At 37.9% G+C, this 26,167-nt stretch overlaps 2 protein-coding genes and 1 pseudogene across 2 annotated transcripts; 2 read left to right on the top strand and 1 right to left on the bottom strand.

Moving 5' to 3' along the window:
* The first annotated feature begins 9,533 nt into the window (after positions 1-9,533).
* Positions 9,534-18,124, top strand: LOC103958308 (protein NRT1/ PTR FAMILY 6.2). The gene is given in 7 exon segments (XM_009370563.3): positions 9,534-9,749; positions 9,884-9,989; positions 15,714-15,931; positions 16,117-16,546; positions 16,549-16,666; positions 16,760-17,109; positions 17,302-18,124. Coding segments are annotated over 6 exon segments (1,728 nt in total). The 5' UTR covers positions 9,534-9,749; positions 9,884-9,895; the 3' UTR covers positions 17,820-18,124.
* Positions 18,125-18,497: 373 nt separating this feature from the next.
* On the top strand, positions 18,498-21,093 carry LOC103958357 (annotated as a pseudogene).
* On the bottom strand, positions 20,901-22,419 carry LOC103958309 (probable sugar phosphate/phosphate translocator At4g32390). Its single transcript, XM_048585384.1, has one exon. The coding sequence runs from the start codon at positions 22,311-22,313 to the stop codon at positions 21,276-21,278; it is 1,038 nt and encodes a 345-aa protein (XP_048441341.1). The 5' UTR covers positions 22,314-22,419; the 3' UTR covers positions 20,901-21,275.
* Positions 22,420-26,167: the final 3,748 nt, after the last annotated feature.

Here is a 26,167-nt window from a genome sequence, read left to right as displayed (position 1 = left end):
TAAGTTATTTTTCTTGCCTTGTAAACAAGGACTTTTAATTCATAATCTTGTATGTTCGAATGAAGGGAGTCCAGATCCCCTTAAGTCATTTGTTTGGTCCTAGATTGCTTTTAATGAAAACATATTAAACTAACCGGATCCAGATGCAAATGAGACTCTTAAAATAGGAAAATAGATGGAAATAACTTGAATACATGCTGGAGAATACATTTAAGCAATAGATCTACTAATTTAGAACGCAAACAAAGAGCTTTGGGCAAGATTTCACCTCGTCTGGCAATGTTGAATTTCTTGCAGTCACTTCTCTTTGAGTTTGCAGGGATTATATGCTAAAAATGGATGGATGATAAACAAGTTTACACGAGGGATTCAATACTAGGATGCTAGAAGGTAGCAGAGCTTTAAACTAGAGAAAGATAGGCTTTCTAAGGAAAACTATTGGTAAAAGATATGAGATATGGGCTAATTACAGCTTCTGGATGCAAATTTGGCTTGAGAGCAGAGTTTGTATGTTTGTTTGTTTGATTGGTTGAGTGTCCTTATCTTTGGGGCATCTTCCTAATTTTATAGACAAATTAGCCCGACTGCTGTGACTTTGTTCTTGCTCAAAAACACTTGGAGGGTATTGAGTCATCAGCGTTTTACTTGAAATGCCACTAGAAAGTGTTCTTTGGCTAGTAGTAGGTTAGTTTTCATCACTTGTCACTTCAATGGTAAGCACGTGGTTTGTATCTTGGCTGAGAAGGCCTCAATTTGCCTTTGGGCTTGATGCTGGGCTTCGGGCAAGTCCTTCTTTTGATTTGGCACCCTTGGGCTTTCCTTCATCTAAGTCTAATGTTCAAATATTAACCCAAACACATTTCTTAACTCTCGTTTCCAAACCTTGAGCCATTTAAAAAATAAATAAAAATTATTACTATTAAAGAGAAGGAGAAGGATTTCAAACTACTACAATAATTTAAGGAGGAGAGAGTTTTGAACCCAAAACACATGGGTAGGAACTAAATACCCTATCCACTAGGATAAATTGGAGATTGCAACAAAAATCTTGTCCAACTACTACATGCATATCAGACATGTATAAGAGTAGCTCCACCGGAGCTGATAGCCAGATAGACTGGCTATCAAACAGTGCCAAAACCCTCGAGCAAGAAGGTCCAGCCTAAGCTGGCGATTGAGCCCAAGAGGGCCCAAGCGAGAGGCCCGTGAGGAGTTACTGGCCCAAGACCTCGGAATAGGTATGATGCAAGGCTAACGTTAGGGTAACGTCAGCTCATCCCCATCAGCTTTCTGCTTCTTCTTCCTCCTCACCTTCGATTTGCAGATGTCCTAGGCCTCCACTTTACCATCCTTAACTTTCAAACCCATTTCTCACAAACCCTAAAACAATCAAATCCAGATACCATCAAACACCTAAACCCACCACCTTCCTACCCCCGCAAAACCACCCAAAACCGCCTCCATCCACTGTCGACACAACCCATACAAAAAACCCACCAAAATCCCTGAAATTTCCGAACTTTACAAAAACCCAACTGAATTTAGAGGAAAAAAGGACGACCCAACTAAGAAAACAGCTAGATCACGCGGAAAGCAGATCAAATTCGACGAACCATTGAAGTGAAATCAATCAGCTCGATGAACCATTTTGCTATTTTATTTGTTGGGACTGTTGCCCTTCTGATTTTTTTTTCTTTTTCTAAAAATTTAGATTAACGGGTTTTTCTTGGTTGACTTGATGGATTAATGTTAAAGCTTGAAACTTTCACACTTCCCATTTGAATTAATGTAAGAATTGGTAAAAGATCAATTATTTTATTAAAAAAATACTACTATTTTATTGCTTATTACCAGGGTTATTCAGTGTAAAAGTGGAGATGCAAAAGACAGTTACTGTTCATTAAGGGCAGTTAATGTTCACTGAGTGGATTCAATAGTGAATAGCCCTAGGAGACTTTTGCAATGGTGGAGTTGCTCTAAACGCATGATGATTAGCTTGAGATAGGCTTAATTAACTAATTGGGAAGAGTTTGTTTTGCATCGCAAAGTTACATCAGTTAAACGGAAATGAGTAATCATATTATATATGAACCTAAATAAAGATGCATCAATATGCAGAAACAAAATATGAGACATCATATACATATATATGATGAGTCATCTTTATATACACATGACAATTTGACTTTACGAGAGAATAAATGTGTAACTAAAATTTTGTCAATTAAATTATATGAAAGTTGATAATTAGATTATTACTTATGTTAATTAACGTATTTATTTCTTATTAGTAACACATAATTTAATTTATAAATTTAATCTATAATTTTAGTCTACTTAGTATTATTCTTTGACTAAATATGAGTCATCACATGTATGACCCTTTTCCTCTATTATTTAGTTAAAGTTAATGAATGAAATCGAAATCCATAATCTATCTAATTAATTAATCACCTTAAAAGTGATAGGACATCCTTCACTTCAGAGTTCAGAGTGCAGATATTTTGCATTCATTAATTCATATTTAATTAGATTGACAAGATCTGCTCACTACTGTTAAAACCGATCGATATAAATCTTTCATGGCATTGCCGTTGCAGCTTACTGATATTGTTAAAAAATCAGAAAAATTTATTTTTCATGTTTTAAACAACTGTGCCCACCTATCTATCATGGTATTGGAAAGAAAAATGATAATATAAATAAAATAATATAATATGGGGAAATGACAAGAGTCCAAAAGGGTAATATTCCTGGTGGGATCAAGGGTGAAGGTGTGGGGAGTGGGGACTTGCTTCTAGAAACCCCAAGAGGGTTTGCCTGCTCAAGTGATGGGTTTTCTTTCTCTCTTCTTTTCTGAGTTCTAGAAAACACTTCATACTTATGTTCATGGGTGCATGGTACCCTAATGGCCGGTGGATATATATGGATGAAAGTTCAGCAACTCAGTGTTGTCTGTTGTCAAAACGGTACACACGATTTGATGTACTAACCCGATCGAACTTAGAAATTTGGTAAACGGACGGCCCTACTATGCCCCGGCCATACCCCTCAACTCGCTCGTTCAACAAATGTGCAATATTGGCCTTGGATTTGAGGGTTTGACATTTGAAAACTTTTCTTTTTCACGTTAAAGATAAGTATATCATCACTATTAAGATTAACAAAGTGCCTAACAAAAACGATAGAAAGTAACAAAAACGCTTAGAGACATACAGATGCATGGAGAGGGTTTTTTGGTGGGGCAGCAAAAGCACTTGACATTACAAGGCTTAGCTAGCCAGGTATCTATATTGATGTGGTTCACAAACTTCACAATCAAAATTTTAAAACATATCTATATATCTACCTCTTTATCAGGAAGATCATACAATAGATACTGTAGGTGTTCTGAGAATCTCAGTAGCAAATTCCAAATCTTCCTTTAAAAGTACTTCCCTAAAAAATGAATCACCATCACAACTTTATATCTTCTGATTTAAAAAAAAAAAAAAAATCAACTATTATAAAATGGACGGTATGTGCAGTGAAATAAATAAACAAGACACAAAATTTACGAGGTTCCTCTAAAGTCAGTGTGACTGGAGTACATCATCGGAGCAGCATCAGTGCTTTTATTTATAATCTGAAATAATAGAAATACATGGATATCTCTCTCTATTATCTCCTTTCTTTTTCTTCTCTCTGACGTGAGCCTTGTGGCTTCTCTCTTCTTCCTCTCTTCTTTTTGTTTTCTCTTCTCAGCCATCTGCTCTCATCTTCAACAATTCACTTTATAGGCAAATACCAACTAGTTGGATAGTCATGGTGGCCAATGGTTGTCAAGCACCGAAAACAGTTTGATTGACAACCATTACTTGATTCCTTTTGAGTAGACATCCACTATTCTACAACACTCCCCCTTGGATGACCACAAGTCTTCGATTGACTCATTAAAATCTTGATCTGTTTTTGGATGCTCCCCCTGATGAGTAGTAACACATATGTTGTACTTGTTGACTTTCCACAGGCTATTTCTTGAATTGGGCTGGATGGCTTTTTGCTAGACTTGCACCAAAGGTCTGAATTTACTCCTTTTATCTGGAGCGGAATTTGATTCAAGGGTGGTAGACACTTGATCTTGAATCGGACTTGTGATTTCTTCAAGATCCTTGGGACTTGTCCGTGAATGAAATGGAGCCACGAGCAGCTCCATATGACAAGTGATCTTCGGCTTAGTTGGGGATGAATCAGTTCATGTTTTGTTGTGCTTGTCTCCACATGCTTCAATGTATCATTTTCCCTATGCAGGTTTGGCATCTTTTCTTGCAGTATTTGTCCTCTGATGCAGGAGTGGAGTGCAAACCTTGCATTTGAAAGGTCTTTCAGAACATTACTTCTCAGCGACTCATCATGCTTGGCAGCTTCAATCATTATATCAACAGTTGAAAATGAGTACTCTAGAGCAATGCTAGGTAAGCAATCAAGAAAGTTTCCAGGCAGTCGGTTCCTGACTGGAAATTTGATTTCAAGTTTCGACTGATTGCTTTCTTTCTCCTTAGTCCTCTAGGTGAGAATAAGGATAAAGAAAAGGACAGGAAGATTGCATGATAAGAGATACTTTTGCTCTCGTCTCTGATGATATGAGATATTCTTGCTCTTGTGTGACTTATTTAATGAGGTATCCTCAGAGAGGAAGAAAACTGAGTATTTCGAGATGCTTTGTTGAAGATGCATTCTCGGAGAGGAAGAAGAGTTAGATATTTTTGTAGGTCTGCCTTGTTATGGAAGATAGAGGTCGACATATATAGGGATTTCCCAATAATAGGTAGTGGTGTTGTGCCTTTACTATTGTCAGCAACTGTGGTGTAATTAGAACAGTAAGATTCACACGTTTTCAACTTTATCAGAGATATTTGACAAAGTTGCACGTGACATCCATATGCTGAGATTGCGTCTGAGAACTGTTGACAAATTTTATCCTGAAAATCTGGATTTTGAAATTCGGAGAGCGGTGTCTCTTCAATTTTTGAACAAGTGGCCATGTTTCTTCTTCTTTTATGGATATATCAATTTTGTTCAGATACAATCAAAAAATTGTTGCCGGCAGAAATTTCCCCTTCTTGCACTTCTGAGATTTTATCTGACCTCATTTTTCCTTCATTGTTTCTGAAAAATGACTTGCCCATCTAACATTTGCTTAGATTTAAGTCTTAAGAGTGGTACAGACGAGCCGCGTCAGGATAATATATGCTGCTCGTCCTTCTTATCTTCTAATGGTCCTCTTACGGTTGGGGACTCTATGATGAAGAATGACCTAACCGCTACAATGGTGGTTAGGAATCTTCTCACTTCTAAGGATAATAGAATCCTTTCAAACCGGTCTGATGAGTCGGTTGTTCAAGACTCCTTGGCTCTCAGTATTCAGTGTGTGGGCTCTGTTTCTAATATAGGCCAACGCCTACTTGCTCGAACTTACCAAGTTGAATCATTGATGGCTGAGGTAGCAAATCTTAAACAAGAGATTAGAGGGTTCAAGCACGAGAATATAGTGTTACACATGCTTGCAAATAATTACTTGAGGAGCATGAAAAGAAAGCTGGACCAATTACTGGAATCCAAAGGTCGGACTCAAGATGACAATCAGGGGTTCGAGTCTTTATTCCAAAGACACCCATTGTCTCAGCCGTTTGGAGTTTCACCAAGTACTGAGACTCCAAATAATCAACCTCTGGTGCCTCCCCCTTCTGGGGTACTTCCGAGTACTGAGGCTTCACATGAGCAACCCTTGTGAAGGTTTCCTCCTGTTTGTTTGTTTTAACTCATGTGTATGTAATTTCTTGGAGATATTAATAGATAAGCTTTATTTCATTCAATCTATTATGCCAAATACAATAAAGCATATACTTCACTAAGATGTGGTACTTCTAGACCAAATATCAATTTATCTTTACCTTCACGAAGATAAATGATCATTCTTAGTGTCTAAATAATTTGAGTATTCAACTCATAATCTTCAATCCATATGATTCTTTATAAACATCATGGATAAGATTCGTGTTGGCATATTGTTCGATTCTGCCGTTCGAAACAATCTTTCTCAACACTTTATAAATTTTTTAGACTCTTCAGGAGTCTAAATCTAATATTATCGACTCTTGCAAGAGATTTTAGTATGTTACAACAATATCATAATGATAGTACTCACTAAGACAATTTATACCATCCATTGGTATTTAAGTACATATTTTATGCTTTACCCTTCTAGGGTTTTCTTCAAGCAATCTGAATCCTTTAGGGATTTTCTACACTTCATGACACATTTTCCTTTGGAATTTATACAGAGTAACTTGCTTCCATGTATATTTGAAAGATTTACTTATGGAGATATGATGTGGGCAACTCATAATCCTTCGTATATAATTCTCCATTCATATGAACTTGTTTATAAGAGCATAATTTCAGGTTTCAATTAGCAACCTTGTGTCATATTATTTGAGTGTAATTCACTGTATTACAAATGCCCATATGTAACCTCATTTGGTTCAACATCTTTTGGCTATTTGTATTATATACACATAAATATAGGTCCATTTTTCCACGTTCTTACAAGATTGTAATGGAATTGCCTTTCTCCATTTTTGGCAAATAATATTTCCTTTCGTCGACGAGCAAAAGAACGTGACTCAATATCAATACATCTCATTGATGAATTTAGTAGCTACTTGTAAAAACCAAAATTACCATTGGTTGTCATCAATCATTGATCTCATATTCTCATGTGCATGCACATGCATAAAAGCTTTTCATTTCTTTGGATATCCATTGCCTCTTCAAGGGCATTACACTATTTCTTCCAAGATAGCAATAATTTAGAGAATGCGGATCATAACCTCCTCTTAAGCGTTATAAAGCTGGGATTTTAATCTCCACTTCCGGGAGTTAAGTCATTGGAACCTATATGTCTATCATGCTTCATGCATGAGACATCAACATTACCATGTCTGCGGATTGTCCTTTTTGGGACACGTATCCATATGACGACTGTCATGCTTCAGGCATGCAACAGTTATGCTTTGGGAATGCAATAGTTCAGTAGTGCCATATGCTTCTTCTGTCGAATGACTGAACCTTCTCAATTTAAAGGTCTGCCACACTTCAGGCGTGTAACAGATAAATCATTTGCTACCACATTATTTTGTCCAACAGGGACATCAATTCTTGTAGGCACATTTGTAGCAAGTATATTGATTTTATTACTTTCGTTGCATCATTAAATGCATATGGCATTTGATTTGCATATCGTTGCATCATTCAATTATTCTCACTTTGTTTTATATTGATTGCTTCATGAATCAAAATAAGACAAATTCTCTTCATTCTTCTGGAACGGTCTTTTCTCATCATTCTTCTGGAATGATATTTTCTCATCATTCTTCTGGAACGATGTTATTTTCTCGCCCTAACGGCGAGAAAACTGTCTTATCCAAATCATAGTCCGCAAGTCGCGTGGTAAATGTATCCCCAATCAAGGGTTCCAAATGTTGAATGATAGATGGTGAATCAAATTCAACATAAATTCCCAGTTTGTATACGTTGTGGCAGTACAACAGCCACATAGATAACATAATAAAAAACTCGTACATATGTCATGTTTGGCTGGTGCTCAAACACGAGTTGTACTGAGATATATTGATGGTTGGTAACTAGTCTCAACCAAACTTAATAGTGAATTATGTATAATGGTATGTCCACATGTAGAAAACTTGCAATCTCGTTTTCATGAGTAGAGCGCGGGTAATCAATTTTATCCGCTTAATAAATGTTTCTACTAAATCATTTTGAGTATGAACATGAGGAACATGGTGTTTAACATCAATGCCCAATGACATGTAATAATCATCAAAACTTCGAGATGTAAACTCTCCAGCAAAATGTATCATACATCAAAGAACTTCTGGTCCTTATTTAATAGCCTATGACTTGGGACTCTCATGGCCTTACAATTAAGTTATGGCACTTCGGCTCTTCAAACTTAAGTACTTATCAAGAAATTTCATGTTCGATCTTGAGGATCTAGGGACTTCATTCCTGATCTTTTTGCATGATGGAACTTCGGGTCTAATCATTTTATGTGATGAGGATAAATAGAACTTGTGATAGGGCTTTAAAGCAACACCATGCACATATATATGACAAAACAGAAAATGCAATGATTAAGTCCTCATCTTTTGCTTTTTATTTTTCTTGGTCTGCCACTTCTTTTGTTTCATTCTTTTTATTTTATTATTATTATTTTTTTCATTTCACAACTCTAAGTCCTTTTAGTTACTCATGAAGTAATAGTAACAATAAGTTCCGATTGTTGTTCCTCCTCCAGTGAATTTCGAAAAAATCGAAACGGTTCCCATAAGTTTTGGAGTCAAGAGTGTCTGTAACTTATGAGAAGATCAAACCGTTAGATTTAGCTCAAATTTTAGTATGATATGGATAAATGAATATCGAACAACTTTCGTGAAGAAATAATTTCGATCTGAGCTACTAAAATGGAGTTTTGGCACTCATAAGGTGCCTGTCCAATTTTCTGCGGAAATTGGGAATTGGTTTGGTATTTCAGGCATCTGCAATGATCGCACAGTTGGAATTTTCTGAAAATTTGATATGTTGTAGGTATTGGGCGGACGAACAACTTTGAAGAAGAAAGTATTTCAATCCGAGGTCTGCAAGTTGGAGTTCCGAGGCTGTTTACATGGCTCTCAGATTCTCTACGAATTTTGAGTCTGTACTCTTTTGCTTCTGCAAAGGATGATATATAGTCATACAACAACACATATATATTTGCTTCACGAAAATCAGTAGTACAAAGATTTTAAGATGAAATGAAAATATTTTCTTATCTGTGAGATTCCAGGCGACAGAGGTGAACAGGATTTGTGGTGTTGTGCTTTCCACTGACACCGGAGCTTCTCGTGCTGATAACGTGTTGTAAAATCGACGATGTGTGCAGTGGAATAAATAAACAAGACACAAAATTTACGAGGTTCCTCTACAGTTAGTGTGATTGAAGTACATCATCGGAGCAGCATCAGTGCTTTTATTTATAATCTGAAATAATAGAAATACATGGATATCTCTCTCTATTATCTCCTCTCTTTTTCTTCTCTCCGTGAGCCTTGTGGCTTCTCTCTTCTTCCTCTCTTCTTTTTGTTTTCTCTTCTCAGCCATCTGCTCTCATCTTCAACAATTCACCTTATAGGCAAATACCAACTAGTTGGATAGTCATGGTGGCCAATGGTTGTCAAGCACCGAAAACAATTTGATTGACAACCATTACTTGATTCCTTTTGAGTGGACATCTACTGTTCTACAACATCAACTTATTTAACACACAATTTTAATTAGTCCTATAACCACTTTCGACTCATTAAAATGCGATGATTCTAATCCCTTACTTTTGTTAAAACAAGGCACCAATCACTCTCATACATCTATGTCTTATTTTTAGAATATATTAATAAAAAATAAATTTACGTGTTATAGTTTGAGTAGAATAGTATTGTCATCGAGTTCTACCTACACCAGAAAATTGTTCCTCACCCTTGTAGTGGGGAGGTCACCTTAATTATGCGTGTGCCTATAAAAGGGTAAGCTCCCAAGACAAAATCCAAGTTGTGAGCTGGAAAACATAAAATGGAAAAGCATCCTCATTTCAGTCCCCTAGCTTACTTCTCAGCATTCATATTTTCTTGTTAGTTAAACTTCCGAAAAAGGTACGTACTACTTAGTAATCATTTTTCTTTCTGAGTAATATACTTCTTGTCTTGGTTAATGGAATTCGTTGAAGTATTTGTTTCTCGGACTCAACGATATATAAACTGAACATGTTAATGTATGTTTTCTTCAGGAGGGAGGGAAGATGGGTTGGACTGTCGCCGGTGCCGTGGACTACAAAGGGTTCCCAGCCAACAATTCCAGAACTGGTGGTTGGGTGGCCGCCGCGCTTATATTAGGTAAATATATGTATATGCTTTTATTTTTCATGGTTGCTGCATTTCTTCCACCACCATTTTAGCAGTTCCTGCCTGTTAATTCCAAAATTTTATGCATGAAAGTGATCATATTTTGATCGACGAGAGAAAGATCATGAACGCTACTGGTTAGCCGTATGTTAGCACAACTTAGCCGTATGATGGAGTAGAAAGGTCTTGTGAAGGTGATGATAACGTTGAGAGAGCGGTTTTGGGGGGTGTAGAGCATATGTTTAATCTTAAGGCCGTATGGTGGCTCGGTTTGGACTAGACTATTTCAATTAAATTGGCAACTTAAAAATATTGGGACTGAACTTTTTAAATTGGACAACAGTCCTACAAATTGTGTCTTACAAGTGTTGGAGCAATATTAGAAAATATGAAAATAATATAAGAATTCCAATGATAATAATCATAAAGAAAATAACAACATCAATAGTATGCAAGATTAATATAAACAACTAGAGATAAAGTTAGAAAAACTGACAAACTTGAAGATTGAGGCTTGCATAAATGCAATGTCCTAAAGATAGAATTTCGCCCCTACTCTTGTACTTGTAGTTCGGTAGGCGTCCATCTCCCAGGATTCAACAATCTATAATCCGAAGTCAAAGCACTTCCATCTTCGGACTCTGGAGAACTTTATATATTCCGTACTCTCAAGACACGACTCGGAATTTGACACACGAAGCATGAGAGAAACAAAGTGGGGAAACCCTATTTCTCAAGACTGAAAATTAACTCTAATTTTCTATATTTAATACCAATGGTTTCATGGGTTTATATAGAATCCAATTTCTACTTATTAAAGAGATGTAACTTTTCATCTATAGGTATACATCACTTATCAAGGGAATACACCTAAACAACATAACCTTTCTAAGAAATTGGTTAACAATATTTTTCATTCAATTATTAAAATTATATATTATAATATTTCTTATTATAATATATAATTTCCAACAATCCCCCACATGAATGAAAAATTAGGAAGAATTTGAGAGTACAGGCGGGCAAGAGATGCATCGGGAGAGGTGTCTTTTAGACTTGAACCTACCCTAGTGAATACTTATCGGATTTACTTGGTGACGTAGTGAATATAGAATCTTGAATTGTTCACCGCAGTAGTAAACCGAAACAATAAGCAACATACATCACTAATCCTAATATATTCCAGTTCATACGGTTGTGTTCATTTTGGTCCTGAACAAATCCCGGATTCATAAGAGCTTTAGAGAATTTAGTCATCTCATACTCATAGAAGCGACCCACTTCTACTCTTACATAGGTGACCACTGATTAAGAATAGTCTGGTCTATTCCCCTTATTTATAAGATATCACTGTCATTAAGTATAAATATACATCCTAAAACTTCTGCAAACAACACACTTCTTCCACCATAGGAATGAGGTATATAGTGTGTTAACTTCTTTGAATCATGCCCAACCAGTTTGCCTATTGAACTTAAACCATGAGATCTCCAATCAACTAAGTTAGGTTTCCGCTCGTCTAATTCATTAGTTATGTTGGCTTTAGCCTCATTCCCCTCGATGATCAACTTACTCTCTAGTCTAACCTTTAATCATTGGATCCACTACTAGGTTGACTATTTTAATGGTGTGCACAATCCATTTGATGAAATTATATTTCATATGAGAGTAGTTGTTTCTCAATTTCAAGTCCTCAAAAGTATATATATGTTGGGACTTTTGTAAGTAATTTGCTAACTCTAGGAAGTAGACTTCCCCCACATTTAAGGTATTTGTAGGAAGGTCTCTAACTCTTCATACCTTAAAGTTAATCATTATAAGAGATAACTGCTTTTTATTCTCTCTCTTTTAATAAACAAATTACTCTTTACAATTTGGACATCGTGTTTAGCCCTTACTCGGCTAGGTTATCACAAAGTACATTTCTCTAGCCTTAAAGCTGTATTTAATTCCATTATAGATTATGCCTTTGCATATCCACCTATATGTACTTTGACTTTAAATTATCAAAATTCAATTAGCCAGCATCATTGAATTCATAACATGTCCATTCATATTCTTGCTTAATAAGCATCATCATGTCTAATTTAATTGTGTATGCTTACTCAATAAGCATCAACTTCAATGCCTCATCATTCCTTTTACGAAGACCCCCACATTTTCAATGTATATTTCGCAAAGGAATTGGCTTTGGTTTTATCCATGACTAACATGGCTTATGAGCAAAACTCATTTTTGTAGTGCCTTCACATGTTACTCCTTTATCATGAAGTGCTCATCATTCTATAAATGTGCTAATTCAATCAATGAGTTTGCAGATCATATAGCCTATATCCTTAGATGCCCAACCACAACATTAAAGATTGCATTATGATCTTGTAGCTAATTGGGAAACAAAAACTCAAATATTCATGTTTCCGTATCACTATGGCTTTGAAGCCCTCACATATCTGCAGTATACAACCACAAGTTTTGTGCCATATGTATACTAACATAAGAAAAACCTTCTCTTTCGCAAAGAAAGAGGCTACACAACCGCTAACAGAGATTTACTTCCTCAATTTAAAATGCAACTCGTTTTTTGTGCTGCTCTGCAGAACCAAACTCATAAGCCCATAAGCAGTTATTGATTCTGCCCAACTACATTATGCGCATTGCCAAAGCAGTTAAGTCGTTCTTACGTATAGACTCAAGGGTTGCAATCCTTACCAATACTCAACAAGAAGATACAAAAACTTTAATCGCAGAAAAATATGCCCAGTTAATGAGATGCATCATACTCATATGAATAAATCAATCCATATATATATATGTTTGGACCCAAAATTACACCATCGGCCCGTGCAATCGAGGCCGTTGAGTAAGCATGATTCTAGACCGTCGGATAAGAAAGTTAAGATAATTTTGTTTTGAGATAATGTTATGGTTTTTAATCATAATAATTATCTTTTAATAAGTTATCTCAAATTTTCTTATACAAAATAAATGGGATAAAAATCATAGTCCCAATGTAGAAGCAAGTAGAACAGTCCGATTTAATTTGGATTTGTTAGCAGTGTACCATGTGGATTAGAGCAACTCGGCTTGGGATCTTATCACATGGCATAGCATGGATTTGCAAATTTTGGATAATGGTGAATAGAAAGCCTAAGTAGGTTAGGTTGATTGACAAGTAGTCAGAAATGAATTTTAAATGGTTTGAAATTCATTAAATGGGATCAGGATGTATGGATGAGTGATAGAATTATGACAAGAAAAGAAAGCCTAGCTAGGCTAGGTTTTTAATTACGATGGGATAAGTCAAGATGGGCTTTTATCTTGTTTGGAAAGCCAACCATTTGGATGAAAGGTTTCAGACTTTAGAGGAACATGGAAATAGTGACGTGATGCAGCAGGAGGTTTACCATGCATGAAGAGATAAAAGATTATGATGGTGGGACCGAATATCCTTGGCAGGATGCTACGAGTTTTAGTCAGATGACAACACTTGCAAGACTTGGAGATAAAATCACAGTATATCAAGTTGCTGCAAATGAACACGTGGCTTCAGTTTGCGTGAGATGGTATGACTAAAGCATGGGCTTTGGCCTGCGTAACGTAAATTTCTTTATGAGTTTGAAAACGATTGGATTATGTAACAGGTATCCAACAAGTGTCAGCCGCCAAAGCCAGTATATCAGTACTATAAATAAAAGGCAACGTGCATTATTCGAGGGACCTTCAATTCAACATACAATTGCCCTGGGCAAAACCTCTCAAACACCTTGAGATTTTTCCTTTTCTTTTTTTGCCAACACACCTTCAGCTTGGATAAACAGCATTGTGAAGGCGACCGGCGAGCATCTTCAGTTTGGATGAACAGCACTGTCGCCGTAGAATCAGCCGACTGAGGAGCATCTTCAGTTTGGATAAACAGCACTGCGTCGAGGCCGATTGGTTACCTATCCAAGTCTCGGCCAAGGAGGGTTTTCGAATCCTTATTGGCAAGGGTCATCTTATCAGCCTTCTCGGCGAAGTAAGGTGTCACGAGCTACGACATTCGGCGTATCAGACGCCAAGTGATTTTATGATTGGGTATTTACAAGTAAGTTTCAGAGTTCAGCATTTTGACGGCCGAACCACATTCACCATCAAGACATACATCACCTTTGAATATTTGTGTCCGTATAGTCTAGTGTCGATTCGACGTGCTTATACTCTTACGAACATAATCACGGTGACCGAATCAGGCACTGACGATTTGTGAACTTTGCAGAACTAGCAGCCTCATCTTCAGGCTCTAGAACCTAAAGACCGAGAGTGTTCCTTCCTCGGTCGCAGTCGCAAGATTAAGAAGTCAGCAATGCGCTCAACACGACAACAACGAATTTTACTCCTCGGCCGAGCTCAGCTGACGAGTTGGCACGCCCCACATTCAACCGAAGGACTTAGTTAGCCTATTAGTTACTCGGCCTGCGCACCGCGTAGGTTTTGTAATTTTTAGAGACAACAATATCACATACATTGGTCGAATGGGAATGAATTTCCAGGCAACCATTATATTTCATTTCTACGCCTATAACTTGTGATAAGTAACCTCTACTGCATTTAGGATATAAATATTTATTATTGATCTTTGAAATTAAGAAATTTATCCATAAGACATATCACACAAGTCATGCAATTCATGCTTTCAAGATAACTTGCAGACACATATAGACGTAAGCATGCATATACATACCAGATCAAAATTACCCGAGCAAACTGCTCACGCCTTTTCATCAAGTGATGCATTGCCCAGAAAGTTATAATTTTAAATTTATCTTTTCAAAAAGAAACAAGCGGTTGATTGACACCGCTCCACATGGATAATACCACAACATCATCCAACCCAATCCAAGACTAAATCAGAGATTAAAGTCTTAATTGCATCAATTCTAGGCTTCACATCAAATAGAACATCATATGTTGTCCAAGACTTTTAAAGCCACAGCTTTAAACTCTCAATATGAGAATTGAGAACATTCATATTTCCGATTGTTATAAAATTTCTATTTTTAGATTGTTGGAGCAATATTAGAAAATATGAAAATAACATAAGAATTCCAATGATAATAATCATAAAGAAAATAACAACATCAATAGTATACAAAATTAATATAAACAACTAGAGATAAAGTTAGAAAAACTGAGAAACTTGAAGATTGAGGCTTTCATAAATGCAATGTCCTAAAGATAGAATTTCGCCCTTACTCTTGTGCTTGTAATTTGGTAGGTGTCCATCTCCCAAGATTTAACAATCTATAATCCGAAGTCAAAGCACTTCAATCTTCGAACTCTGGCGAACTTTATATATTCCGTACTCTCAAGACACGACTCAGAATTTGACACACGAAGCATGAGAGAAACAAAGTGGGGAAACCCTATTTCTCAAGACTAAAAACTAACTCTAATTTTCTATATTTAATACCAATGGTTTCATGGGTTTATATAGAATCAAATTTCTACTTATTAAAGAGATGTAACTTTTCATCTATAAGTATACATCACTTATTAAGGGAATACACCTAAACAACATAACCTTTCTAAGAAATTGGTTAACAATATTTTTCATTCCATTATTAAAATTATATATTATAATATTTCATATTATAATATATAATTTCCAACAACAAGTCCCATCCAAAAGGGCAGAACTCTATGCAGTAAATAATTTTCTCGTTTTTGTTTTTGTAGGAATCGAAATATGCGAAAGGCTTTCGACCATGGGAATAGCAGTTAACCTGGTGACATACCTAGTCGGAACAATGCATTTGCCGAGTGCAACTGCAGCCAACATTGTCACAGATTTTGTGGGAACATCTTTTCTCCTGTGTTTGCTGGGAGGCTTTCTCGCTGACTCCTTCCTCGGCAGATACAACACAATTGCAATCTTTGCTTCCATACAAACACTGGTTCGTTTTTATAAATTACGTCCCTTAGAGCCCGTTTAATAATCATTTTAGCTTTCAGTTTCAGGTTTTAATTTATAGCTTTATTTTAAAAAATGAAAACAAGAAACTTGTTTGGAAACGGGAGTACAATGCATGTTTTGTGATATAAAATTGATTCAATCTTTGCCTTAACATATCTGACGCAGGGCATGGTTGGATTAGCAATATCAGTGAAATTGCCACAGCTACGCCCACCTCACTGTGACACTACTGCCGCCACCAACCACTGCAAAGAAGCCAATGGATTCCAAATGGGAATTCTTTACCTTGCTTTATACATAATCGCATTAGGAATCGGCGGCCTGAAATCAAGCGTTTCGGGTTTTGGAACCGACCAGTTTGATGAAAAAGATGACAAGGAGAAAGCCCAAATGTCCTATTTCTTCAATAGGTTCTTCCTCTTCATTAGCACAGGAACTCTGGTGGCAGTCACGGTCCTCGTCTACGTACAAGATGAGGTCGACAGGAGTTTGGCCTATGGAATATGTTCGGTTTCTATGTTTATAGCCATCGTAGTATTTTTTGCAGGGACGAAAAGATACAGATATAAGAAGAGCTCGGGAAGCCCCATTGTTCAAAATTTCAGGTTGTTGTGGCTGCTATAAGAAAGAGAAAGATGAAAGCTCCGCTTGACATTGCCTCACTGTACGAGAATAATCCTGAGGCTTCGAGAATCGATCACACAGATCAATTCCGGTAAGTTTACTTTGTACGAAATGATTAAGTAAATTTTTTCAAGGTTGTCTGTTGTCAGATATGTGATGAAATGTTATGTTTGAGTTTGGATAGTTTCTTGGACAAGGCTGCCGTTGTGGTGGAAGGAGATTTTGAGGAGGGAGATGCTACGGGATCTAGTACCGCGAAGCCTTGGAAGCTACGGACAGTTACAAGGGTGGAGGAGGTCAAAATGATGGTAAGATTGCTTCCAATATGGGCCACAACCATCATGTTTTGGACGGCATACGCGCAGATGATCACCTTCTCCGTAGAACAAGCGTCCACCATGGAGAGATCAATCAGAAAATTTCAAATCCCGGCTGGCTCTCTCACTGTCTTCTTTGTGCTAGCCATAATGATCACTCTTGCTTTTAACGACCGTGTCATCATGCCTCTTTGGAAGAAATGGAATGGCCAACCAGGTATACAAATATACACGAAAACAAAAATACTAATGGTCAGTAGCGGATTCAGAAATTTTTCTGTGCAGAGTCAACGTGTAACACCTCCCAAAATTTTGTAACAAAACTCCCTTAAAATTAAACCATAGTATTTCATTAGTGATTCATGGAACCAATTGCATTACTTGAAAAACATTCTCTTTTGTGCCATAGGTTTCACTAATCTACAGAGAATTGCAATCGGCCTTGTCTTATCAACTATCGGAATGGCAGCAGCAGCGCTATCTGAGAGGAAGAGGTTATCTGTGGCTAAATCTGCACGCAGCGCCACTGGAACTCTGCCTATTAGCGTGTTCTTGTTGATCCCACAGTTCTTCCTGGTGGGTTCTGGTGAAGCTTTCATATACACTGGGCAGCTCGATTTCTTCATAACCAAGTCACCCAAAGGAATGAAAACAATGAGCACCGGCCTCTTCCTCAGCACTTTGTCCCTCGGTTTCTTCGTTAGTAGCCTATTGGTTTCGATCGTGAAGTCAGTGACAGGAAACGAAGATGGGCAAGGATGGCTTGCAGACAACATAAATTATGGGAGGCTTGATTGTTTCTATGGACTATTAACTGTTCTAAGTGTGATCAATTTCGTAGCTTATCTTGTTTGTGCAAGGTGGTCCCACAAGACTCACAAACAGCATGCATTTGTTTTGCAGATGGCTTCTGCTAATGGTGCATAACTAATATGATTTGTATGTAATTCCAGCAAATGAAGTATCTTCCCCTAGCTTTGATGTGTAGTTCAGCTTGCGTAATCATTCATTACCCTTGCTCTTGTCGTTAAGAAGAAAATATCTTCTAGATATTATATGTATCATTGATTCACTTAGGGTTTTGATAGGGATGGTTATGATTTAGGGTTGGTTGTTTTGGGCTGTGTGGGCTCGGATGTGAGTTATGTTAATTTTTGTGTTATGAATTTTTTTAGTTGGTAGTTATTTGGAGTTATTATTTTCACGTTATGTTAAAATTTATGTCTTGTACATGTCTTTGATGTACTGTTAAAGTTGTTTTAATGAATACTGTATTTCTTAAAAAAAAAAAATGTACATGTTTGATAAGAGATTTCTTGCTTCCTCAGTAGTTCTTCGATGCCATAATCATAGAACAGAAATGAATTAAAAATGAAAAAAAAAAAAAAACCAAAAAAGATGTTCGGCACAATCCACTGAAATTGTGGAATTTATTAGGCACCCATTAACCGAACATATTGGTTGGTTTCGGTAGACTATTGCTGAACATGAAGAAAAAAAAATGATAAATTTATCGTTCCGACTGTGGCATGAACACTACAGATTATTTCTTACATGAAAACAGTCGTACATGAATAATGCCGAGTTTTCTTCAGGAGGCGGGAAATGAGCTCGATTGTTGTTGCAGATGCTGTGGACTACAAAGGGCACCCGGCTGACAAGTCCAAAACCGGTGGTTGGCTTTCCGCAGCGCTTATAACGGTTGTGTACATGTTCTTACCTTCTTGATTGCAGCATTGATTTTGATCGGTGATTACTACGATGCGAACACGATGAAGTATAAGATTCAAACAAAATTTGCAGTTATGATGGTGAGAAATTATAATTTCGATTATTTGTTTCTTTGTAGGGGTCGAATTCTGCGGAAGGCTTTCGACAAAGGGAATAGCAGTGAACCTGGTGACATTCCTAGGTGGAACAATGCATTTGCCTAGTGCAACTTCAGACAACATGCTAACAAATGCAGTAGGCACATACTTCTTCCTGTGTTTGGTTGGCTGCTTAATCGCCGATTCCTTCCTTGGCAAATACAAAACTCTTGCAAACTCCGCTGCAATACAAGCACCGTTAAGTTATCCGGTCTAATCCAATCCTAACCGCCAAACGTGGCCTTGATCCTAAATACTTCACAAATGTCATACTCCGGTGCATTGCGATATTAGCAATATCAGCAAAACTGCCACAGCTGCACCCACCGCCTTGTCGCCTGAGCGCCAGCTACTGCAAGCAAGCAAACGGATTCCAAATGGGGGTTTTTTTACCTTGGTTTGTATACAATGTCAGTAGGTATTGGTGGCCTGAAATCAAGTGCTTCAGGTTATGGAAGCGACCAATTCAACGAGAAAGACAAGAAGGGGAAGGCTCAAAGGGCCTACTTCAACAGGTTTTGTCCTCTTCATCGGCTTTGGAACTTTGATCGCATTCACAGTCCTCGTCTACATACAAGACGCTGTGGATCAAAGCGTTGTGCACAGAATATGATCCATTACAATGCGTAGAGCAATCTTAGTGTTTTTGGGTGGGACTAGAAAATACAGATATAAGAAAAGCTTGGGAAGTCCCATTGTTCACATCCTCAAGGTTATTGTGGCTGCTACGAGGAAGAGAAAGATGTCCTTTTGCTTACGACTTCGCCTCTTTGTAAGAAAACTACCCTGTGGATTCAAGAATTACACACAGAGACGAGTTCCAGTAAGTTATAATTAATTAGTACTTTCAATCATAGGAAATTAACTAAATAAACAGTAGTAATTTTCAATTAACTTTTCGATATGTAGCTTCCTGGACAAGGCAGCCATTGTGGCTGAAGAAGATTTTGAGGAAAGCTCTTAGAAGTTAAGGTCAGCTACAAAGGTTGAGGAGGTAAAAATGGTGATAAGACAGCTTCCAATATGGGCAACAACCATCATATTTTGGACTAGTTATGCACAGATGATGACCTCTGTACAAGCAGCATCCACCATGGACAGGTCGATCGGAAATTTTCAAATCCTACTGGCTGGCTCTCTCACCGTCTTCTCTGTACAAAAATTAATGTTGCTAAATAAGGCTGTGAATTTAGACTGCACGTACGTAACGTTATTTCTAAATGAAGACTCATTTTTTTCTGCTTGCAGTGCAACAATACAGGCTTCACAAAACTGCAGAAAATGGCAATTGGGCTTGTACTAGCAAATATTGGGATGGGTGCAGCAGCACTAGGTGAGAGGAAGAAGTTAGCGGTGGCAAAAACCAACGGAGGATTGAGTCCTTTGCCGATTAGGGTTTTCTTGCTCCCTCAATTTCTTGCTGGTGGGTGCCGGTAACGCTTTCACGTACACCGGGCAGCTCGATTTCTTGGTTTTGTCGTTAGCACGGGCCTCTTCGTTAGCTCCTTATCCTTTGGTTTCTTCTTCAGCAGTCTCTTGGTTTGGATTGTTACTAAGGTGATAGGAGGCAACAATGGGGGATGGCTTGCAAAAACCATAAACCCGGGGAGGCTTGACTGTTTTTATGGGACTTTTAACCGTTCTCGGCGTCATCAACTTCAGTGCATATATTTGTTGTGCAAGGTGGTTCAAGCCACGAAAACTCACACCACCACCGGATTCTGCTGCTAGTGGCGGTTCCCCTGCTGAGGAAGATAAGTGCTAGTAGTAAAAAAATCAGTGTACCCATATATAGAGTTGGGAATTTAGATTTTTACATTCGTTTTCCTCCCGGAATTTAAGTTCAGGGAGTAATATATGAACACCTGTTTTACTTTTATGAGAACAAGCAATATGTAGGAGCATAGAATGTCCTGAGAGAGAACCCAACAACAATTTGAGAAGAAATCTCAAGTCCAACCATTTCACCGAATGAAGTAATACCGCCTCTTTCGGCCAATTTTATTGCTGCAAGTTATACAGCGATCAAAGAAATCGGAGAACGACAGCTATAAAATTGGTGTTCAACCAAAACAAAATTGGGCAGGCATTCAACTGAGTAGAAGCAAAATACAAGAGCGAACCGGCAAACATAACACAGTAAGAATAAAGCACATTAATATTGATTTACTCAATGAGTTTAAGCTCTCTTTGTAAACTAATTACGAGTCTGAGAACATTTATAATTTCCTACTCATAAAGATAAATTGCCACAATGCACGGCGATGATCAAACATCAAACCCCCCGGTAATTGAAATTGACCGCAGCTAAATTGAACTATTCGATATAAAAACAAAAATATGACCAAGAACAAAGAGCAAGTAAAACACAATTATCTAACACCACATACCCCCAAACAATAGCTGCTAACTCGGACCAAGTAACAAGCTTTCCATTTCCTTCCTCGATTATCTTTGATCTAATTCGCTATCTCCATATTTCGCACTCACAGTGTTGAATTTATCTGTTTGAAAATCAATCCTTAGTCTCACTCTTCTTTCCGTTCCCTTCTCCGTCCCTCTCCTCCAACAACCTACCGGCCTCCACATTGTTCTGTTGAGACTTCCTCTGCGCCTCGGCCGCCTTAAGCCCCTGCAATTTGGCATGATTGTAGTACGCAACACCGCCAAACGCAATCAGGTACCCCATCAAATTGATAGGTGTCACGGTATCCTTGATCACAGACCACGAAAATGCAATCAAAAGCCAATCTTTGACAACCCCAGCAACATTCATAGTCAAAGCAGATGTCTTTCCCACTAACAGAAACACCGCCAGATTCAACGCAAATGCGCACAGTGAATTTGTCCCAAAAATCACGAAATCAAAGTGAAAACTCGAGGTCTGCCTCAACACCGGCAGCTCAACAATGACCCACGGCACGCACAAGAAGACGAAACAACACGGCGCAACATAGTAAAGTGAAGTAATCGGATTCAAGCTAATACCCTTAGCATTAAGCAGAATCTGAATCAGAACCAACCTCGTGGCCTCGAACGCCACGGCCAACAGCTGCAATGTGACTCCCCATGAGTTGAATTTCGCCTCCCCGTAAGCCGCGATGGCAACGCCAACGGAGATGGAGACCATGTTGAGCATGGTGTCGCTCTTGAAGGCGTCCTTTTTGAAGGCGACGCCGATGGAGTAGACCGCGACGGGCATGAGGGCCTTGAGCATCTGGATGAAGGAGACGGAGAGGAAGATGTAGGCGGAGTTGGAGAACCAGAGGGAGAGGGCGTAGAGGGCGCCGATGGGGACGACGGACTTAAGGTAGAGGTCGCGGGACATGGAGACGGCGTCGACGAGGCGGAGGACGCGGACGAGGAGGAATGCGAGGGAGGAGCAGAAGGCCATGTGGATCATGGTGAGGGAGATGGGAAACGGCCAGTTGTACATTTTCCGGTCGAGGATGTACTTGTTGTAGACGATGACGGTGAAGGAGAGGAAGATCCAGACGGAGACGTAAGCGTAAGAAAGGAGGACCTTCTTCACCACCCCCTCTGAAAGCGCCATTTTTTTGAAATCTGAAAACCCTAGCCCTAATTTGGGGGTTTGGTTAGATTGGATCTGAAATCTGAAAACCCTAACCCTAGATTAGGGTTCTCAGAGGACTGAGATTTGAACAAGGAGGAGACTCTTTCTCTCTCTAAATCTCGTTCTCTCACTAAAATGACTCAGTGTGGAAGGGGGAAGAGTGTTGGAGGAGGAGTTGCTGTCGGATTAGATCTGTGGAATATGGGCTTTTTGATAATTTAGGTGGGATTTTGGTATTCTGGAACATGAAATACTATAACAAATTTGTAGATGTTTTACCGGTTATTAACAACACTTTCCAGAGAAAAATATTATAGTGTCTCAAAAACCAAGATTCTAAAAATCACTAGGGCAGTAGTCGGGCGTTAGGCAAGGGTTTAGTGCCTAGGTGAATTTATGTAAATTTATTATATATCTTGTAAATAAGTGCCTATTTATATCTAAAAAAAAAACTATACTTGTATGAATAATAAAAAATGATAAAATACAAAATAGAAGTAGAAGAATACACAAATTATATACATCCAAAAAGTTCAATATTTAAAAATAGTAAGCATATAATCATAATGAGGAGGATTTGGATGATAGACTAAATTCTTGTTGTTCATGAATCATGATCCTTGTATTGGATTACACATAGACTAAATTATTTAACCATGTTGTATTTAGTTTATTTCTTTTCTTTGTATGTATCCCCTCAAAAGTGCTCCAATTTGTTTCACTATTGGATGAACTTGTAGTAAATCCATAATTTGCAAATTAGGTACACCATTTCCATAAGTATACCAGCATGAAACCAAAAAAGAAAAAAGCACACAATTAATAAACAATATATTAAAAAAAACTGCTTAGGACCGCCTAGGTGCCGCCTAGCTTCCAGCCGATTTTTCCAAACGCCTTGCCCAAAATCGGGACGGGGTTCCACCGCCCAGTGCCTAGGCAGCCGCCTAGGCCGATTTTTAGAATAGTGCTCAAAACCAATAAGACAATGTATTCAACTAATGACGTTTTATCACAGTGATAAAATCAAGGGTAAAGTATAAAAAACTACCTCAACTATTAGTCTCAAGATACTTTGATACCTCATCTTTTAAAAAGACAATGTCATACCTCATCTTACGAATTTGTGCCAATGTCAGACCTCCGTCAGTTTTTCTGTTACTTTTTCTGTTAAATGTTGACGTGGCCAGAGACAGAATCCACTCACTAATCCAACTGGATTAAAAAAATAAAAAAATATTCAAAAATAAAAAAACAGTTAAAAAATTAAACAAATAAAAAAGGCCTAGGGATGCGGGCCTTCATTTCTTCCACCCGCACCAACCCTTCTCTATTTTTTCTCTTTATCTTTTCCCGCATCTTTCTCCCATTCTAACTCCCTCTTCTTTCTGCAACCATCGATGCCGAGGATGAGAACAACAGTGGGAACGAGGGGAGGGTTTGAAGGCGAAGAGAACGGAGGTGGGAAGGAAATGAGGGTTTTAACAGCCAAGAGGAAGAGGAAATTGAGAGGTCGAGAGAAGGAGAGAGGTTGGAGGAGGTGTGGGTCGACGGCAAATTAGACGGAAGAGAGAGGCTAGAGGAGGGATCTGGGTGTGGGTTTGGTATATGGCGTACGAACTCGACCCACTATTCTCGTTCAGAGCCAAAAATGCCTCTTTTATCATCTGCAAACAAAATTCGCAGCCAAAATTCAAAACCCATAAGCAAAAGGTGGTGGAGAAAATAAAGAAACCATGATCTGAGATCACGAATCCAAGTACCTGAAAGTATGGAGGATGAGCGGCAGTTTTGGTGGGCTGTTGTGGCTTCCTCTCTTTCGAAGTCCTGGGTTTCGTCTCTTAATCGGCTTTTCTTCCTTCTTGGGCTCCTCCGTCGCCGGAGCACTCATTGGTCACGGGACAGAGGAGGGATGGGTCGGGTTGGGATTTTTATGGTGGGAGCAATATGTGGCCGGGTTGGGTCGGGTTGGGAGGTGGTGGTGAGGGAAAGACGAGTGCGGGTGGGGAGAGGGACAGAGGAGGGAGATCAAATCCCAGAGAGAGAGAGAGAGAGATAGAGGGTAGTGGAGGAAGGTTGGGGGAACGAGGAAGGGTTTGGTGGCTGTCGAAGAGAAGAAGAAAAAGGCTTGGTGCGGGTGGAAAGGAAGGCTGGATCCCTTGGGCCATTTTTAATTTTTTTTAGTTTTTTAATTTTTAATTTTTTAATATTTAATTATTAAAAATATATTTTTTTTTACTTTTTTAATCCAGTTGGATTAGTGAGTGAGTCTCATCTTTGGTCACGTCAGCATTTAACAGAAAAAGTAATAGAAAAACTAACGGAGGTCTGATATTAGCACAAATTCGTAAGATGAGGTATGACTGTCATTTTTAAAAGATGAGGTTATGAAAGTATCTTGAGACCAATAATTGAGGTAATTTTTTATACTTTATCCTAAAATCAATTATTTTTATTCACTTTAGTACGAGTTGGATTCCTAGGATTATCTTCTTTTCAAAAAATAATTATTTAAGTTACTATTGTTGTTGTCATCTGAAAAAATACGTTTTCACATAATAAAATCTTATTTGTTAACATTTGGTATTGTGTTATTTGTTATGTCTTCTGTATTAATTTGGAGACACTTGTTCACATAAATGTATTAGTCATGGTATAAGAGTTTATTTTAATCTAGATACTTTTTTTTTTTTCTATTGAATTGGGTTCGTTTAGAAGTAATCATACTCTTTGTAAAGATCTATACATAAAAAATAGTATTGTTCTTTACTGTTCCACACAATATCTTAATAAAATGTTAAAATACAAATTTTAGACATGTGCTCAGAGATGACCAAGTTAAGATATTGTTTATCATTTCTCTGAAGTACCATACGTATCAAAACTCAAAAAAGAGTTGTTATCTACACGCATATTTTTATTTTTTACACACTTATTTTTTAATTTTGTCATTTGATATTCTTCAATTTATTTATTAGAATGATAAAAAATTGAGTATGAAAGATAAAAAAATGTGTGCGAATAATACAACGCATATAAAAAAAAATTGTTTTGTTAAATTTATAATCAATGATCTACTGACCAAAATTAAATAGTAGAATTTCTTAGTCTTGAATGTCCTCAATCTTTTGCAGGACAATGCAGTTAATTTTTTGACCATTACAACCCCGTTTGATGGACAGGATGAGATGTATTATTTCCAATTAATTTAGACTGGAAAATAACGCATTTTGTCGTCCATCAAATGGGATGAGATGTGTTATTGCCAATGTTTGATTAAAAAAAAAGGTAAAATGGACTGGATTTGGATACAAGTTCATCTCCGTCTCCGGCTCTCACAATCTTTTTCTTTTGCTCAATTTCTTCTCCTTGGTTGTTATCCTTTCGTTGGATTTGGCCTTCGATCATCTTTTCGGTCTACTTGTTCGATTGCCGGTGTTCATCTTTTTCGTTTTGGTCAGCGTTCTTGTTCGATGCCTGCCAATTAGCTAAGCTAGCAGTCCCGTATCCCAAGAGAGAGGATAGAGATGTTTGTATGGTTGTTGACCAACAGAAGAGCTGTTCTGCGTTTATCTATCCCAACCTATCCAATTTGATTGTTTACACCAAATATTAAATACGTATCTCAACCTATTTATTCTAATCCTAACCTAACCAGTTTAAAATTCAGTATCCTGTCATGTTTAGCCCACCAAACGCGCTTGCATGTTTCAGATCAAAGACTTTCGAAAGAAGAACATGGTGACATCAAATGGGCCTTGAGGTTGCAAATTGTGTAATCCCAAAGCAGTGAGGGTGGCCTTGAGGTTGCAATAAATCTATGGTTTTGGCAG

The sequence above is a fragment of a genome, unplaced genomic scaffold (genome assembly GCF_019419815.1).
Source record: "Pyrus x bretschneideri cultivar Hongxiangsu unplaced genomic scaffold, Pyrus_bretschneideri_v1 Contig1, whole genome shotgun sequence".
Lineage (NCBI taxonomy): Eukaryota > Viridiplantae > Streptophyta > Magnoliopsida > Rosales > Rosaceae > Pyrus > Pyrus x bretschneideri.
Note: the sequence above shows the minus strand (reverse complement) of the source record. Positions and strands in the feature narration are given on the sequence as shown.

Coding starts and splice junctions, on each gene's coding strand:
- LOC103958309 (XM_048585384.1), bottom strand. CDS start 22,313: ATGGCGCTTTCAGAGGGGGTGGTGAAGAAGGTCCTCCTTTCTTACGCT.